The sequence below is a fragment of the Sarcophilus harrisii genome, chromosome 1 (genome assembly GCF_902635505.1).
Source record: "Sarcophilus harrisii chromosome 1, mSarHar1.11, whole genome shotgun sequence".
NCBI lineage: Eukaryota > Metazoa > Chordata > Mammalia > Dasyuromorphia > Dasyuridae > Sarcophilus > Sarcophilus harrisii.
Window position 1 is genome coordinate 240,633,218 of NC_045426.1, and position 16,869 is coordinate 240,650,086.

At 29.7% G+C, this 16,869-nt stretch overlaps 1 protein-coding gene across 6 annotated transcripts in view; it reads left to right on the top strand.

Moving 5' to 3' along the window:
• Nucleotides 1–16,869, top strand: part of PRR16 (proline rich 16) — a 284,921-nt gene that overhangs the window by 115,573 nt on the left and 152,479 nt on the right. For 4 of the 6 annotated variants that reach the window (XM_031938911.1, XM_031938916.1, XM_031938904.1 and 1 more), the window contains one exon: nucleotides 369–468. The exons of the other annotated variants lie outside the window; for them this stretch is intronic. In XM_031938911.1, coding sequence (XP_031794771.1) covers nucleotides 436–468 — 33 coding nt within the window. In that variant the 5' untranslated portion in view covers nucleotides 369–435. The remainder of the gene's footprint in view (nucleotides 1–368; nucleotides 469–16,869) is intronic. 6 annotated transcript variants of the gene reach the window in all.

The following is a 16,869-nucleotide window of genomic DNA, read 5'->3' on the forward strand; positions in this document are numbered from 1 at the left end:
AACAGAAAACTGGCATCAGTTTGCATTTAAGAACTCTTTATTTCTAATTCAAAGAAATTGATAGATTATTTTTAAATTACTCAAAATAATGAAAATAAATTTCTTGATTTTTGACAAGAGATGTTATTGATTGATTATATTTATTGATTTTCCTTCTCTTTCCATAATCCTTTCACATATAGAAAATATATGGTCAATTTCTATCTAACAAATCCTTTTTTGTCTCCCATTCAGTTTTTCCATTAAGTAAAATGATTCATACTCACTGAGTAATGCCTTTCTTTTCATCTTCAGCACCTTGTTCAGTATATTTTGGACAATATGAGGTAAATATACTATTTTTAAAAGTTTTCTAATTCTCTTAACAGAAGCTCCATAACCTACTCCCACCTCCCCACATGATGAAAACAGGGAAAACAATGCTGCAGGCAGACAATGACAACAGGACAACAGGAAATACTTGAAAAGGTCAGCCCCACCCACCTTGAAATGATGTTTTCAATACTTTAGACACAGCATCCAGTATATTTAAATTAGCTGAAATATTATTTCAGAATATTTTCAAAAGTTGAGGTTAATAATATTAAGATTGGAAACATGACAGGCTTTATCAAAACAAAAATAGAATCAGCAGTTTTCCATTTTAAATTAACATGGGGAAATACTTGCTAAAATATTCTTACTTTCAAAAACTTCTGTGGTATTTTTTCCTAAATTTGAAATTTGATAGAATTCTAAGATAATCTAAAGGAATATACTTTTTAAAAATTCAAACTATAACTTCCCAAGTACTAAAAATTATGCTAACTCACTGGTAGCCTATTTTAAGTGCTCTCTAAAAAACAAAATAATATAACAATAGTTATTATGTATACACTATGAAAAGGCAATTTTATTCTTCTGTCCAGATGAGAATAAAAAAATCCTATAAAAATTTTTCATGTGTCAGAGGTGCCATATTAGGAATCTTTTAAAAGTTGATTTTCAGAGCATATATCTTATTCATAATGAGCATTTGATGGTAGGTATCTTATATGTAACTACTACAAACATAATTATCTTTTTATAAAATTGAAGATTAATGGACTCATTACATATACTGGTTAAGGTCAGCAAAATTCTTTCATTATAATTTTATATTTTCTTATCACTAAAAGCTGTCAATATGTTTCATAAAAACAATATTTTCCTTTGTATCAAAGGATATGTTTTTAGTCTTTAAGAATATTTTGTTGCTCATACAACTACACTCCTCAGGCCATCTAACCCCAAAGGGCTTCTAATTATTCTAATTATCTCAATTAAGAAAGTAAACATTAAAATTCATTTTCATTAGACCTCTGAGATCTGTTAGGATCATTCAATTAGTTTCTTTTTCTTTGTTTTTGAGAAACTAAATTAATTTGAAGGGAAAAAGAAAGATATTTCATTTCTAGTAATGCTAAAGTTTCAGGCTGGCAGTATATTATTTCCAATCTGTATATGTTGTCATCCTTATCTTGTTTTTATTTTTACTTATAATTTAACTAATTCAATGATAGGTCATTTGAAATGGTGCTGTTTGGTGATGCAAAATTTTGAGTTAAAATTCTCTTAGAGAAATTATCTAGTGTGAACTATTAGATTTCAGTGCTCTCTAACATATATAAAAGCTTATGATCTTTATTACAGAATTTAGAAAATACATTAAAATCTATATACTTTATGTTATATATACTTTTAAGTATCTTTGCAGGGACCCTGAAATTGTTGGATGCTTTGATTTAAAAAAAAATATTTAAAATATTATTAAAATGATGAATGATAAATGCACAATCACAATTTTTTCTCCTCTTTTTCAATTAAATTTGAATATGAATGTGACTACATAATCAATGAGTTTATAAGATGTATTGTACAGGGAAGATACGATATGGTATGAGTTCAAAGTCCCTAGGAAAAGAGTTTGACATCCAGTTTTAACTCTGGATCTGAGTGTTTCCAGTCCAGTACTCTTGTGTGTATCAATTTCCTTTTTTGAGGGCATTAAGGTTTGGGGTTGGGAAATATTCATTTTATTTATGTATACAATGAGATGACCAAACTAAAGAATATTTTACCTCTTTTAAATCTAACATTTCATACTTCTATGACTAGAATCTCTAATTCTAGTGATACCATTCTCTTACAATGTGAGAGTGCATTCCAGTCTATTTCTCTGTAGTTCTAATGTCTTTACTTATTATTATAGTCCACAATCCATGCCCTTGTTTTTACCGGCTAAGATGTCTTATGTTTCCCATCATTTTTATTTGAAACAAGCATAAAAGTACAAAGAGCATGTCTCTTCATATAATGTTCTCTACAATTCTAAAAGTGTATAGAGTGGTGAATATTTATGAATATTTTTCTTACTAGTTGAACACAGAATTCTTTAGTATTTTCATTTGATTTTCATATAGTGTTGAGAAGCAGTTCAAACATTTTTCTTTTTAAAAAATAATGTTTTTCTCCATTTACATGTAAAGGCATTTTCTATATTTGTTTTAAAAGTTGAGCTCCAACTTCTCTCCCTCCCTAAACTCCTCATTAAGAAGAAAACATTTTGATATAAATTTATAAGCCCAATTGAGTGTGTATGTTGTTCTAAATTTAAGTTAATTCTGATGATAGCAATGTTCAAGCATCCCCCTCTCTCCATCTTCCCTTCCACTGTAAAGGTTCTTTCTTGCCTCTTTTACATCAGATAATTTATCCTATTCTATCTTCCCATTTTTTCCAGTGCATTTTTCTTCTCTTACCTCTTTTTTTATTGCTATCATTCCATCATATTCAATTCACACCCATGCCTTCCATGAGTTATATTTCATCTTCCTATGTAGGAATGTAAACAGTTTAGCCTTCTAAGTCCTTAAAATTTCCCTTTCCTGTTTATCTTTATATGTATCTCTTGAGTCTTGTATTTGAGAGTCAAATTTTCTATTCAGCTCTGTTTGTTTTTTCTTTCATCAAGAATGCTTGAAAGTCCTCTATTTCATTGGATATCCATTTTTCTTCTAAAGGATTATACTCAGTGTTGCTGGGTAGGTTACTTTGGTTGTAATCCTAGTTCTCTTGCTCCCTAGGATATCATATTTCAAGCCCTTCAATCCTTTAATATAGAAGCTGATAAATTTTCCATCATTCTTTCTCCCCAATTTTTGAACTGTATCTTTCTGGTTTCTTATAATAGTTTTACCTTGACCTAGAAGCTCTGGAATTTGGTTATAATAATCCTGGGAGTTTTCATTTTGGGATCTCTTTCAGCAGGTGAGTGGTTGATTCTTTCAATTTCTGTTTTACCCTTTGGCTCTATAATATCAGGGAATTTTTTCTTTATAATTTCTTAAAAGATTATTTTAGACTACTTTTGATCATGACTTTCAGGAATTACAATATCTTAAAAATTATTTCTCCTGGATTTTTTCCAGGTTATTTTTTTTTTCTTGATGAGATATTTCACATTGTCCTCAACTTTTTTTCCCCATTCATTTTGTTTTGTTTTATTGTATCTTGATATTTCATGAAATCAATAGCTTCCACTTGCTCAATTCTACTTCTTAAATTATTTTCTTTAGTTAAGATTTGTACCTTCTTCTCCATGTGACCAATTTTATTTTTGAAGGAATTCTTTTTAACAGTGAATTTTTGAGCCTATGCTTTTTAAGGAGTACTTTTTTCTCTTCAGTGAATTTTTGTATATCTTTTTTTCATTCAGCTAATTTTGCTTTTCAAGGAGTTCTTGTTTTCATTGAATTTTCAAACCTCTTTTGCTATTTGGTCTATATTGGTTTATAATGCATTACTCCCTTTAGAATTTTTTGTGTCTCTACTTTTCATGATTTTCTTGCAGCACTTTTCATTTCTCTTCCCAATTTTTTCTCTACCTTTCTTATTAATTTTTAAAATCTTTTCTGAGATCTTCTGTGGTCTGAGACATACTCATATGTTCTTTAACCCTTCTTTGACTTGTTCTGAGTGTGTTTTTATATTCTTTGTCACCATAGTAAGTTTCCATTGTCAGATTTCTTCTATTGTTTGCTGATTTATCTACCCTGTTTCTTGACTTTTAACTCTGCTAACATGAAGATCTGACATGATGGTGGAAGACACACTCTTCTTTATGCAGCTGTTTTCAAAGATACTTCTAGGGACTTGTAACTTTTCAATTCTTCCAAAATGATATGATCTAAGGGAGAGATGTGTTTACTATTCTCCTGTCCTGCTGTGTGCTCCACTGTGGCTGGAAGCTCTGGGACACTTGTATTCCTCCTAGCCATAGAACTACCACTCAGGACTGTGCCCTTATCCTAGTATGGGCAAAGCTACAGAATTCTGCCTTTAATACCAGCAAAGAGATTTGTAATCTCCTTTTGGCCAATTATTTGACCCCTTTACTGTGTGTGAAATGTAAGTTTTGGAAGTAGCTATCACTATTTCTGATTCATTAACTCCCAAGAATGATTCCTAATTTGCTTCACACTAAAAACTAATAGAGCAGAATTCATCAATTTCTATATTTAAAAAAGACTTCAAATAATTTTTTTTTACATTTTAAACTGCATGTAAGCTAGCACATATAAGAAGGATCAAATTTGATGAGTTAAGTTTTAAGAAATGAATAAAAGAGCATTAATAACAACATGCTTCAGCACTGGTTTAGATCAAGTGTTATTTAGTAGGTGACAAATTTCTAAATTAAAAAATAAAGTGAACTGGCAAATTTTGTTGTTCACTTATATTGTAGTTTGTAAAACCCCCAAAATATAATGTGAAACATTTTCAGATTGTCTAAAATATTTTTATATTGTTTTGTTTTTAAATACATTTATATTTTTCATTAAATATTCCCCGATTAATATCTATATGTATTTCTATCTATCTATATCTATATCTATCTACATATGAATAGAGATACACACACATATACACATAAAACATTATTTTAAAATTCTGAACTGGAAATTCTTCTCCTTTCTCCTGGGTTTTAGCTCTTCCTAAGTTAGATATCAAAATTATTTTTTGTCATAAAATTAGTATAATCTATTTACCAATTTTTTTTCAAATAGTTTATAAAATATTGAGATTAAAAAATATTTGGTAGAATTTTTATGAGAATCCATCTGTTGCTGGGGATTTTTTCTTAAGAAGATAATTTATAACTTGTTAAAATTCTTTTTTCTAAGGTATGTTTATTTAAGTATTCTATTTCTTTTCTCTTAATTTGGACAATTTGTTGCATCAGAAATACCCATCCATGTCAGTTTTACTGCCACGTAATTGAGGAAAAATAACTACTTTTTAATCAAGTTTATTGTTTTTTTTTTTAATAAATAAAATGAGATTCTACCATTATTTATTAGAATTTTTTTCCGATTTTATTAATCTCTCCTTTGATTTTCAGGGTTGGTTTTTTTTTTTTTGTTTTTTTTTTGATGTTCAATCAATGACTTTTATTTTGTTTTTTTTCTAATTTTTTAGTTGCATGAGACATTTTGCATTTTCTTCCTTTCTCTCCTTCTTTTGACTTTGTTTTATTATTTTTTTTTTTTTTTGATGTATCATAAAGTCAATAACTTTTACTTACTGGTTCTAATTTTTAGGAAAGCATTTTCTTCAGGGAGTTTTTTTTTTTTTAACTTCCTTTTTTTAATTTGACAATTCTATTTTTAAAGTGTATTTTGCTTTTTTTCTTACTTTACTTTAACTTACTATTTAAATGCCTCTTTTAACATGCTGTTACTTTTTTCATAGTTTACTTCTTCACTCTCATTTCTTCATTTATTTTTATACCACTTTCATTTGCTTTTAAAAAAAGTTGTGTTTTTTTTTTTGTTTTTTTTTTAGGTTTCACAAGAATTTTTCTTTGGTCTGTGTACAATTCATATTCTATTTCCCTTTGAGGCTTTGCTGCTTTGATTTCATTTTCTTCTGAATTTGTGTCTTGATCTTTTCTGCCAACAGAGTAGGTTTTTAAGCTTAACTCCTTATATCTTGTTTTTTCTTAGATTGCTTATTTTTTCACCTTTTTTTTGAACTTTATGTTTAAACTAACTTCTGTCCTTAAAATATAAGTGAATGGACCCTATGACAAGTTCACATTTTTTTTTTTTTGCATTATTGTTTTCAGAGCTAATTCTGGAATTTGGAGGTTTTCTCTATATCCAAGTACTAATCCAGAGAAAGACATGGTTAATATTTTAATAGTCTGTGCTTTGATTATTACTCAGGAAGGGTACTTGATTCCTTGAGATTTGCAACTAATATAGCTTTTCAGGGTTCCTGCTTCCCTTCAACTGAAAATAGTACTGCTTTGGGGGGCTACTATGTTCACTGCTAGTACATGGAGTTTCTTGTAATTTCCTTGAAATCATTTATTAAATCCCCTCTGATCTTTGACTTGATTGCTCCAAAAGCTGCTGCTTCTTTAGTCTAGTCTCAAAGTGTTGTTTCATTCAAATTGTCTCTACATCAGCCTCTACCACCATGTCACACATCTCTTCTTCTGACTTCCTAAGTTGTCTTGGGTTAAAAGAATATCTCAATCTGATCTTTTTATCACAGAATCTACTACTCTAGATTTTGGTTTGAGGAGTTCTTGTAAAATTATCTGGAAAGGAATGTTATGAAAGTTCAGTTATATCCTTCCTCTATTGTACCATCTTGGCTTTGCCCTTGCCAAAGTGGGAACTTTTTACAAGAAAATGTGAGCTTGTTGAATTTATTAAGTATATGAAATACATGTATTATTAAATTCCGGCAGGATTTATGGGAGGGTGGGCAAAGAAGCCAGCAATTGAAATGGTAAAACATGCTGAGAGTTCCCAGCTAAAAGTAGGAATGATTGATATGCAAATAGAACTATAAAATCACAATTTGGACATTGCATCAAGTTATCTAAATCATGATCCATCCATGACTGATGATTTTTTTATGACTCTGACCATATGTTTACATAAGTTACCTACCCAACATGATGGAATCCTTGTTTTTCATCTTTATTACATAATCTGTCCATACTCTTTTTCTGTCATATAATTCTTTATATTGTTACACTTTCTCCTTTAGAGCTACTCATTGATTTTGTATTACAGCTTGCCTACATCAATTATTCACTTTTTCCTTGCCTTCTGCATGATTCTTATCAAACAATATTAGGCTACATCTTGTTGCTACATGGTATCAATTAGTAACTTTTTTCTATTAAACATGTAATTTTATACAGTTATGGGAAGCTTAGAGTTATTGAAAGTGCTTTGTTATTTCCTTAAAATCAGTGCATCCTATTGTTCTCTTCCTTCATAAATTTGAGTCCAGTTTGTTGTTCATTTGGAGTTCAAGATAGAGCTGAAGAATCTTCATATAATATTCATTCAGATGTATTAAGATTGGTACAATGTATATTCTTTATTTAGTTGGCCTTTCTTGGAAGGACGGGCAAATCAAACTTCATTGAGTGATTATGGATTTCTTTCTTCATTCTCTGTCTTGGATTGGGGCTTGATGCAATAAATACAACATGCAGATATAAATGGACTCCTGGAGAAATTTATTGTCAATAAGAAATCCCTCTTTTACTTCAACTCTGCCTTGGCTCTCCAATATCAGAATGAATCATACTTATCTTGAATATATAGTTATTTAACATAAGTATTTCTGTTGTACATTTTTCAAAGAATCTTGAACATTCTTGATGCAAAAATGAGAGATATCTTGCTTTAAAAGAGCTGAAATAATAAGATGTACAAAAAGGTTGACATTAGTTGGTCTATTCTCATTATTATATGAAAACCCTACACATTAATGCCAGTGTTAATCCATTCACAATTAGGTGGAAATTAAAGTCAATAATCTTGCTTATTTAAAATATTATCAAATAACATTGGAGTAATTTTCTTTTCTATGAGATTATCATATTAATATGACAGGTTCATTCCATTTTCTCCATTTCTTTCTCTTTCTTTTCTCTCTAAAGATGTTTTACCAATACCAATGTATCAAAATATGAAGGCCTTATTCATTAATTTGCAACAAATCTCTCTAAAAGCAGAAATGAAATAGATAAAGAGTGGCACTTTTAATAATTTTAATAGCTTCCAGCTACCTTTTAATGCAATTTCTTGTCTATTTTTTTAATAGAAGCTAAAAGAGGCAGTTATATTTGTAGAAACATGAACAGCACTTCTATTTTTCTTAAATATTCAAGAGGAAGCATGAAAAAGAAGTTAGTGCTAAATTCTCAAAATACAATACAATTATGGGGTCACTAATTCACTGCTGAGGGAATCATGGACTGATGAATACTCTTTTATTCATCTATACCATCAATAGGTCTATATCTTAAAGAAATTTTTAAAAAGAAAGAAGACATCTGTAAAACAATATTGATAGCATTTCTTTTATGTGATGTAAAAGAATTAGAAATTGGGGGAATATATATATATATATATATATATATATATATATATATAATTGTAATGGAATACTATTGTGCTAAGAGAAATGACAAACAGGACAATTTTAGAAAAAAAGGCAGAAAAAATTTACATAAACTGATGCAAAATGAAGTGAAAAGAATCAGGAAAAGATTGTACACAGTAACAACAATATTGCATAATGATTAACTGTGAATGACTTAGTTATTCTCAGCAAAAAAAATGTTTAAAAACAATTTCAAAGGACTCAGCATAAAAATTTTATACACCTTCAGAGAAAGTACTTATGGAATCCAAGTTCAAATGAAATCATACCATACTATTTTCTCCCTAATTGTATTTCCCATTTATAAAAAAAAAATGCAACCTAATTTTCATCTGGAAATTTACCTGTAAATTCCGAGATAATATTTTTAAAAATAAAAGAAAATCATATGAAATAATACTTTGACTTTATTTTTTATTGGTAGCATTTTATTTTCCCCCTGTTCCATGTTAAGAATTTTTTTTACCATTTATTTTTACAAGATTGTCAGTTCTAAATTTTTCTCCCCCCTTCTCTCCTTCCTCTTTTCCAAAGATGGTAGGCATTTTGATATAGTTTACAAATTTAAAATATTTTCATATATAATACATTTCACAAATCATAGTTGTGAAAGAGGTGACAAAAGAAAAACAAAAAAGTGATGTAAGTGAAAAAAATATGTTTTGATTTATATTCAGAGTCCATCTATTCTTTTTCTAATTATGGATAGCATTTTCTTTTGTGAATCCTTTGTACTTGTCTTGGATGGCTGTGTTGAAGGGAAGAGCTGAATCAACTGTATTTGATCATCATCAAATGATACAGACAGTGTGAATAATGTTTTCCTGATTCTGCTCATTTCACTTTGCAAATGTTCATACAAATTTTTCCATATTTTCCTGAAATCTGTGTGTTCATTCTTTCTTATTGCATAATAGCATTTCATTATATTCACATACCTTACATTGAAAATAACTCTGAGGTACTTGGGACTACAAAAAATTGGTTGATGTAACATAAAAGGAAAATAACTAATGTTAATAGTGATATAGTTTAAGAAAAAAATGATAAACTGGTGCATCATTGGTGGAGTTGTGAACTGATCTCACCATTCTGGACAGCAATTTGGAATTATGCTATTCTTTGATCCAGTAATACCACTGTTAGATCTATGTCCCAAATAAATCAATGAAAAGGAGCTGTATACAAGAGTATAGCAGCTCTTTGTGGTAACAAAGAATTGGAAATTGAGAAGATACTTATCAATTGGAAGCAGCTAAGTTGTGTGATATTATTTTGATGGAATGCAATTGTGCTATAAGACATGAAGAGCAAGATACTTTCAGAAAACCTGGAAAGAGTTACATGAAATAATGCAAAGTCGAATGTGTAGAGCCAGAGGCCTATTTTACATAGCAATATTGTAAGATGATCAACTTTGAATGACTTATTTATTCTCAATCATACAATTAGCTAAGAAATTTCTGAAGTACTTATGATGAATAATGCTATCCACCTCCAGAGAAAGAATTGATGGAATATGAATGCAGGTCAAAATGCACTCTCTCTTTTACTGTCTTTTTCTTTTTTTTTTTTAAAGCTATGTTTTCTTTCACAATTTGAATAATATACAAATATGTCTACATGACTGCACATATACAATTTATATAAAATTGCTAACTTGATGATGGATGAGAGGATGTAGCGAAAGAAAGAATTGAGAAATCAAAAAAAAAATTTTTTTAAAGATGATTGGTTTTATATGTAATTGGAAAAAAAACTTTTTAAAAAAGGAAATAAGCTTGTGGGAACAACAGAAACTTATTTTCCTTTTCTTAAAATGGAAACTTGTTTAGGTTGGCTTGCATGCATTTTCTCCTGACAAGTTTGTGTTCTTTAATGATACAGTGAGGAATAGAGAAAAGAAGAGAAAAAGAGGGATTTCAATAGTCCTTTTTTTTTTGACACATTTCCAGATTTCTTGCTATGATTAGAAAACTGTTAACCAGCAGAGAAGAAAAAAATATATATTTTAAATTCTTATCAAAATCAAGAGGGTAAATATTTATTTTATTATTCTTTGCATCACCAATAATACTATCACACAGAAAAGTATATCCTAGAAGTAAGTATTATATTGGATAGTGCCTACAATAAGACAAAAATGACATAGACTACTGCCCGTTGCAGGTCTTATGAGGAATAGTAATGAGACTAAAGGCAGAATTTTGTAACTAGGTGCTATATCCCTGCTGGCCTGAGAAAGTAGCACACATTTTTCCTCAAAGTACTTTTTAATGCTATGATTAGTTTAAGGAAAGAAAAAATGAAAAATAGTAAATAATAAAGAGAACATGAATAAATGGGGAAAAAGCATTTTGAATATACTAGAGTTAATTTAAGGAATGTAAATGGCAAACCAAAGTCAAGATAAAAGAGACTGTAGAGATAATTTAGCCCATTTAAAAAATAGATGATAAGCTTAGTGAGTTTAGGGGTGATCTATATATAGTGAAATGACATATTAGGCAATTCAGACTTCCAAACACTGCAACAGGAATCCTCATCATTCCAAGACAAGAAACAAATCTGAAAAGCTTAGGTGATAGTTGAAAATATAGTAGCTATTCTAAAATTGATACTCAAAATAAGCAAAGTTGGACTTTTATTCTCTTATAATCAAATATAACCACAATTGATACTCTCTCAAATTAGAAACTAAATGATTAACAAAGTAACAGGCTTTCATGATACAACAAAACAAATGAAGGAAGAATTCTATTACATTATTGCTTGAGCACTTAATACTTCCTTCTCTCATTGCTTTTTTTTTTTTTTAACTACATATAATGCAGTGTTTTCTTGGAATGATACCTATATCCTTTTCTCATAGCCTATTTGTTTCATTGTAAATAGATTTTCTTATACATTCTATGCTATTCCATATTTATCTGATGAGATTTAGATATTATTTGTATCATACTAGATTGGTGAAAGAAAAATAAGGACTTTTTAATATTGTTTTTGAGAAGATAATCAATCTGCATAACTTTTTCCCTAGAGATTTTGATACTAATTATTCTCAGCATATAGCAATTAGAAATATATCTGCTTAGAGTGTGTGTTTGCGTGTGTGTGTGTGTGTGTGTGTGTGTCTTAGGTGGTATAGCAATAATGGATATATTCCTTCCCTGACTCATTCCTTACCCTACTTTTGAATAACAACTCACTTCTTTGCTGTATTCTTGGAGGATATTTTTTAACATATGCAGGATATTCCTGATAATGTAGCTTTCTTACTTCTTTCTTGTACCTTCCTTCCATTTTCTGCCTTATGACTAATGTAGGAAAACAGCAGGAAGTATCTCCTTAAGGCAATTATGTAATTCAGCTGCCAACACTTCCAATCCTATTTAAACATGGTCAAGAACAATGAAGATGGCTACTTACTTCCTTGGTATATACACTGATGTGATGATGAACTTAAATGAAAGTAGATAATGTGTCACCATAGATAGGGTACCACACAGGAATACCTCAATTCAAATCTAGCCTCCCATATGGTCTAGCTATGTGACCCTGTAAAGTCACTTAATCTTTATTTGTCTCAATTTCTCTGTAAAATTGGAAGAACAACACACCTTCCAAGGTTGTTGAGAAGATCATGTAAAATATTATTTATTAAACATTTAGTACTGCATTTGACACATCATGGGTGCTATGTAAATTCTCAATCCACTATCACCACCTCTCTGCACACAGATATGCACACAAACCTGAATAAAATATTTCCTGATTATGTTCAAGAATAAAAAACTGAGGGGTAGTATACAATGATTATTCTGCAAGTAAGACAAGAGTAACAGAACATTAAATCTCTTAAATGGTCATAGACATTAGGGCTTAATTTATGTGAATTCTGGATAGCAATAATGCTGTTGCATGTGATTCCATGTTCATGATTTGGTATTCTGTGATAAATCATCATTCTGTAAAGATACATAGATAGATAGATAGATATAGATAAAGATGGATAAAAACCTAAAAGATGAATATATCATTTATGTATAATTCAATGGTGAGGGCCAACCACATCTAATATCATATTAGTAAATACAAATCTTATATATAAACTATATAATTACATACATACATATACACATGTATAAATCACAAACTCTCCTTTTCCATGAAGTTAGCATGTAGTATAAAATTAAAAATCATTAGCATTTACTATTCATCTGTGCAAATTATTATTCATATTATTAATAATGAGTGAAGATTTCATTTATTTGGAAATGCACAGCTGCCTGATATTAATGTTTCTTTATTTTCTTTGATGTGCTACACTAGAAGCTAGAAATGAAGTATATTAATGGATTCTCTTCATTTTATAACATTTCTTCAAATTAGAAATTTTAATGAGGCACCATAGTGGCATTCAGTTGCAATTCATGCTTACACTCTATAAAGAAGCATCTAAAATTATTCTTTTGTATCTATTGAAGAAACTTCATAAAAATGCTAGTTGGTAACAGGCTTGCTTCATTTATTTTATATGACTTTTACCATCAGAACCCAAGGAGATGTAAAATCTAGTTTAAAGAATTTCAATAGTATTGACTTTGAAACATTATTAATGTCATATTAAAATGTTGGTAATCTTATAGCAAAGTTCTGAAATGGATTCCAACCATAGGTATATTATATGTAGAAAAGGAGTTCCTATTGAAAAGAGAGAGGAAATTAGAAGATTCATAACATAAATAAATTATTGTATTCATGATCTTTAATATTTGTGAAATGATGCAGAAGAAAAAAAACAGGTTAGATTGTCTACATTATGGGATATTATTGTTTTAAAGTTTAAAAATTTCTTAACATATCATGTTTCATGTTGTACTCTTCACTTGAAATTATTTTCCCAGATTTCTTTACGAGAAAATTGAGACAGAGAGAAGTTAAATGTTGTGTCCAGAGTCACACATCGGTGTCTCTGAGATCATATTTGAACTCAGATCTTTCTAATTCCATGTTAAGTGTCCTGCTCACTGCAATATTTGTCTGTGTCATTTAAATGTTCATTCCTTTGATAAATTTGTATTTGTTGGTTTTAAGTGAAAAGCATTCTATTAGACACTAGGAGAGTTCAAAGTGTCTTAGATAATAGTTCTTAATCTCAGAGACCTATTTCTGTTAGGATTGATAAAACATATACAAAGATTAGTATTCCACTATATATATAGTCAATTGGTGTTGTTTTGTTGTTGTTGTTTGTGATTAATTTTATTTTTAAAAAGGCAAATAATAGCAAAAATAAGCTCATGTCAGCAATTTACTTCAAAATACAGCTTCCAGGGAATAGTATGGAATTATTAGAGAATAATACTAATCTACTTTACTTTCCACATCTATATCTGTGTTGACCAAAATAAGACATAATGATCACAGTTAGACTCATCATAGTGAGGAATCCTTAATCATTTAAAAATATTTGTCTCCTCCCCTCCCTCTATAACAAAAAAAAAAAAAAACTCTACATAAATAGGATTGATTGAATGTGTGAGAGTAAATAAATTGAAAGGATAACATTATGCGTGTGTAGAAGAGGATCTGAATTCCCTGTCCCTGTCCCAATTAGTATATTGAGTCCTCAGAGAGTAAAGTAACTGTGGGGTTTTCAATACTGTCATTCAATAGATTCAATTAGTATATTCTTATTTTGAAGCCAGTTATTCTGTTAGTCAACAAGAATTAAGTGCTTTCTAGGTGTCAGGTTATTCATTCTTCTTAAAGCCCTTTCATAACCAAACAGTTAACAAATATTTTTAGTTCTTTCTATAAAACACTGCACCCCTTCCAGGTATTCCCAATGGAAAATCCCATTTTTTCCCACACCAAGCCATTCCATCACCATTTTTTTTTTTGATTAAACTATGGCAATGGAATCCAAATTGACAGCAGGAAGCACACTAGATAGTATGCTGGAGCCATAGTCATGAAGAACTGAGTTCAAATATAGCCTCATTTAAGCTCTATCTCCCTCAGTTTCTTCATCTAAAATAGGATTTGTATGTGTTTGTGTATGTATGTTTATATATATATATATATATATATATATATATATATATATATATATACAGAGAGAGAGAGAGAGAGAGAGAGAGAGAGAGAGAGAAACATTAAAATAATACATAAAGGATAGTTATTATCATTTATTATTTCTTCTTTTTCTATTCAACATTCTTCTTCTTCAATCTATCCTCCACATAGTTAAGAATTTAGTTTTCCTCAATTAGAATTTAATTGAAATATGTTTTTTTCCCCCCACATTATAGTTCCGTGCTTATTATACGTTCCTCATTAGGTGCCTACCAACTTGGTCTATATGCTGCTCATCATGCATGGAATCTCTGATTATTTTATACAGTCTTCTAAGGCTAAAATGTATTGTTTTTAACTTTGCTTCTTCAAATTCCTAACTTAGCTCAAAAATCAGCTCAAGTGCCACCTCCTGCCTGAGACCCTTTGTCTTCCTCATGCTAATATTAATACTATTTCTCTGTGTATGTGTGTGTATGTGTGCGTGTGCACTGATTTATTTTGATTTATATGGGATATATACCTGGTAAAAGTATTTCTGGCTCATAATCTCTTCAAAAAGTTCATAAATTTGAGAGTACAATTTAAAAATCTCTTCTAGAATTGTAGAATGAATTCCCAGTTCCATTAGTAGAATATATCTTTGCAGTTTCTCTAGTAAGTGAAATTTTCTTATTTTGTCATAGTTTGCACTATGTGGCTGTTTTAATTTGAATTCATATTATTAATTGTGATCTAGTACACTTGCATGTAGTTGCTAATTGTTTACATTTCTTGCTTTGAGAGCTTACTGCTTATATCCTTTAGCTATTTATCAAGTACAGAATGTAACTTTTTATATATCTTTGTATCTATTCCCTCAAGATATTGGATTTGAATGTGTTTTTTTTTTTCCCCAAAGAACATTGCTGAATGATCTTTTCCCCATATTTAATGGGTTTTTTTTAATTTATCTTCGTTTTTCTCTATCTCTTCTTAAGAAAAGTATTTCCCCCTTTTCTCTATTTTTTTAATAATCTGATATATTTATTAGGTCTAACATATCTTTTCTGAGCTCATTATGATATATAGAATAAGATATTAATTTGAGTATAACTTCTGTATTCTTTACAATTTCCCAGAATAGGTAGTGATGAATAATGAATAGTATTGCTTTACTTTTTAATTTATTTGAAATTTTTCTAGTTTTTTTGGTTTGTTTTTAAATCACAAATGTTGCTAGCTCTTCATTTTAGATAGATGCATTTTAATATACTAAGGAAATATTCATCTAATCCAATTCTTTCTAGTGTTTAAAACATAAAAGTTGAATGATTTAAAAGAAAACTTTATTTCTATAGATCCTGATTTAATCATGTTATTTTTATTATCCTATTATTAATGTAGAATGACATATTTATAATTAGAGATGTGCTAGTAAATTCTTAATAACTATCTCTTTGAGTGAAAAGTATTCATGACATTTTAATTTGCATTATTAAAATTTTCTTAAATATAGAAATTCAGCAATATCATGTCAGACCTTGATTTGTACTATTTGCCCGTTTCTGGGTATGAATGTTTATAATATTTTTAAAAACTGATTTTGTGAACTGGTTTGATGTACCATCAAGTCTAATTAATAGTATTCCTAACATATTGAATCAGTTCTGAATTCCTAATACAAAAAGAAATTGATTATAATTCTTAATATGTTTTATGTTGATGCAGCAACTGCCTTGCATTTTACTCAATATCTTTATTTCTAGATTTATTATACTTCAAATTATCCAGTTGTTTCTTTTCTCTGACATCTCTTGGGAGTCTAGATCATATTTGTCTCAAGAGAGATGTTAAATATTGACAAGGGAACCCCGCAAACTCTTTCTCTTTCTCTCTCTCTGACTTTGGGAGTGAGCCATGATGTAAAACACTTGAAGCTCCTTGAAGGAGAAAATCTCCTTCAACCCTGCCTCAGTGAGAGACCACCCCAGGGAATTAGATAAAATGGTTTATTTAGGTGGGGCTGGTTAAGTCCTGAGCTAAAGAATTTCAACCCTATTCAATTGAAGATTTTCTATTCAGTTCCAGCTCAAGCTATCTACCCAGCTTGTAGATAGAAAGAGCCAACTTGGAACTTCATCCACTAGTCCCCATTAACCCCCTTTGGCTTATAGCCAAAACTTCTATTATAAAAGAGCCATTCTAAAACCCTCTCTTTGCAGAGGTCCTAACATGCCATGCCATGTTATGCCAAGGAAACCTCTGCCCGTTGGAATAATATTCTCTTCCAGTGCTACCCTCTTTTTA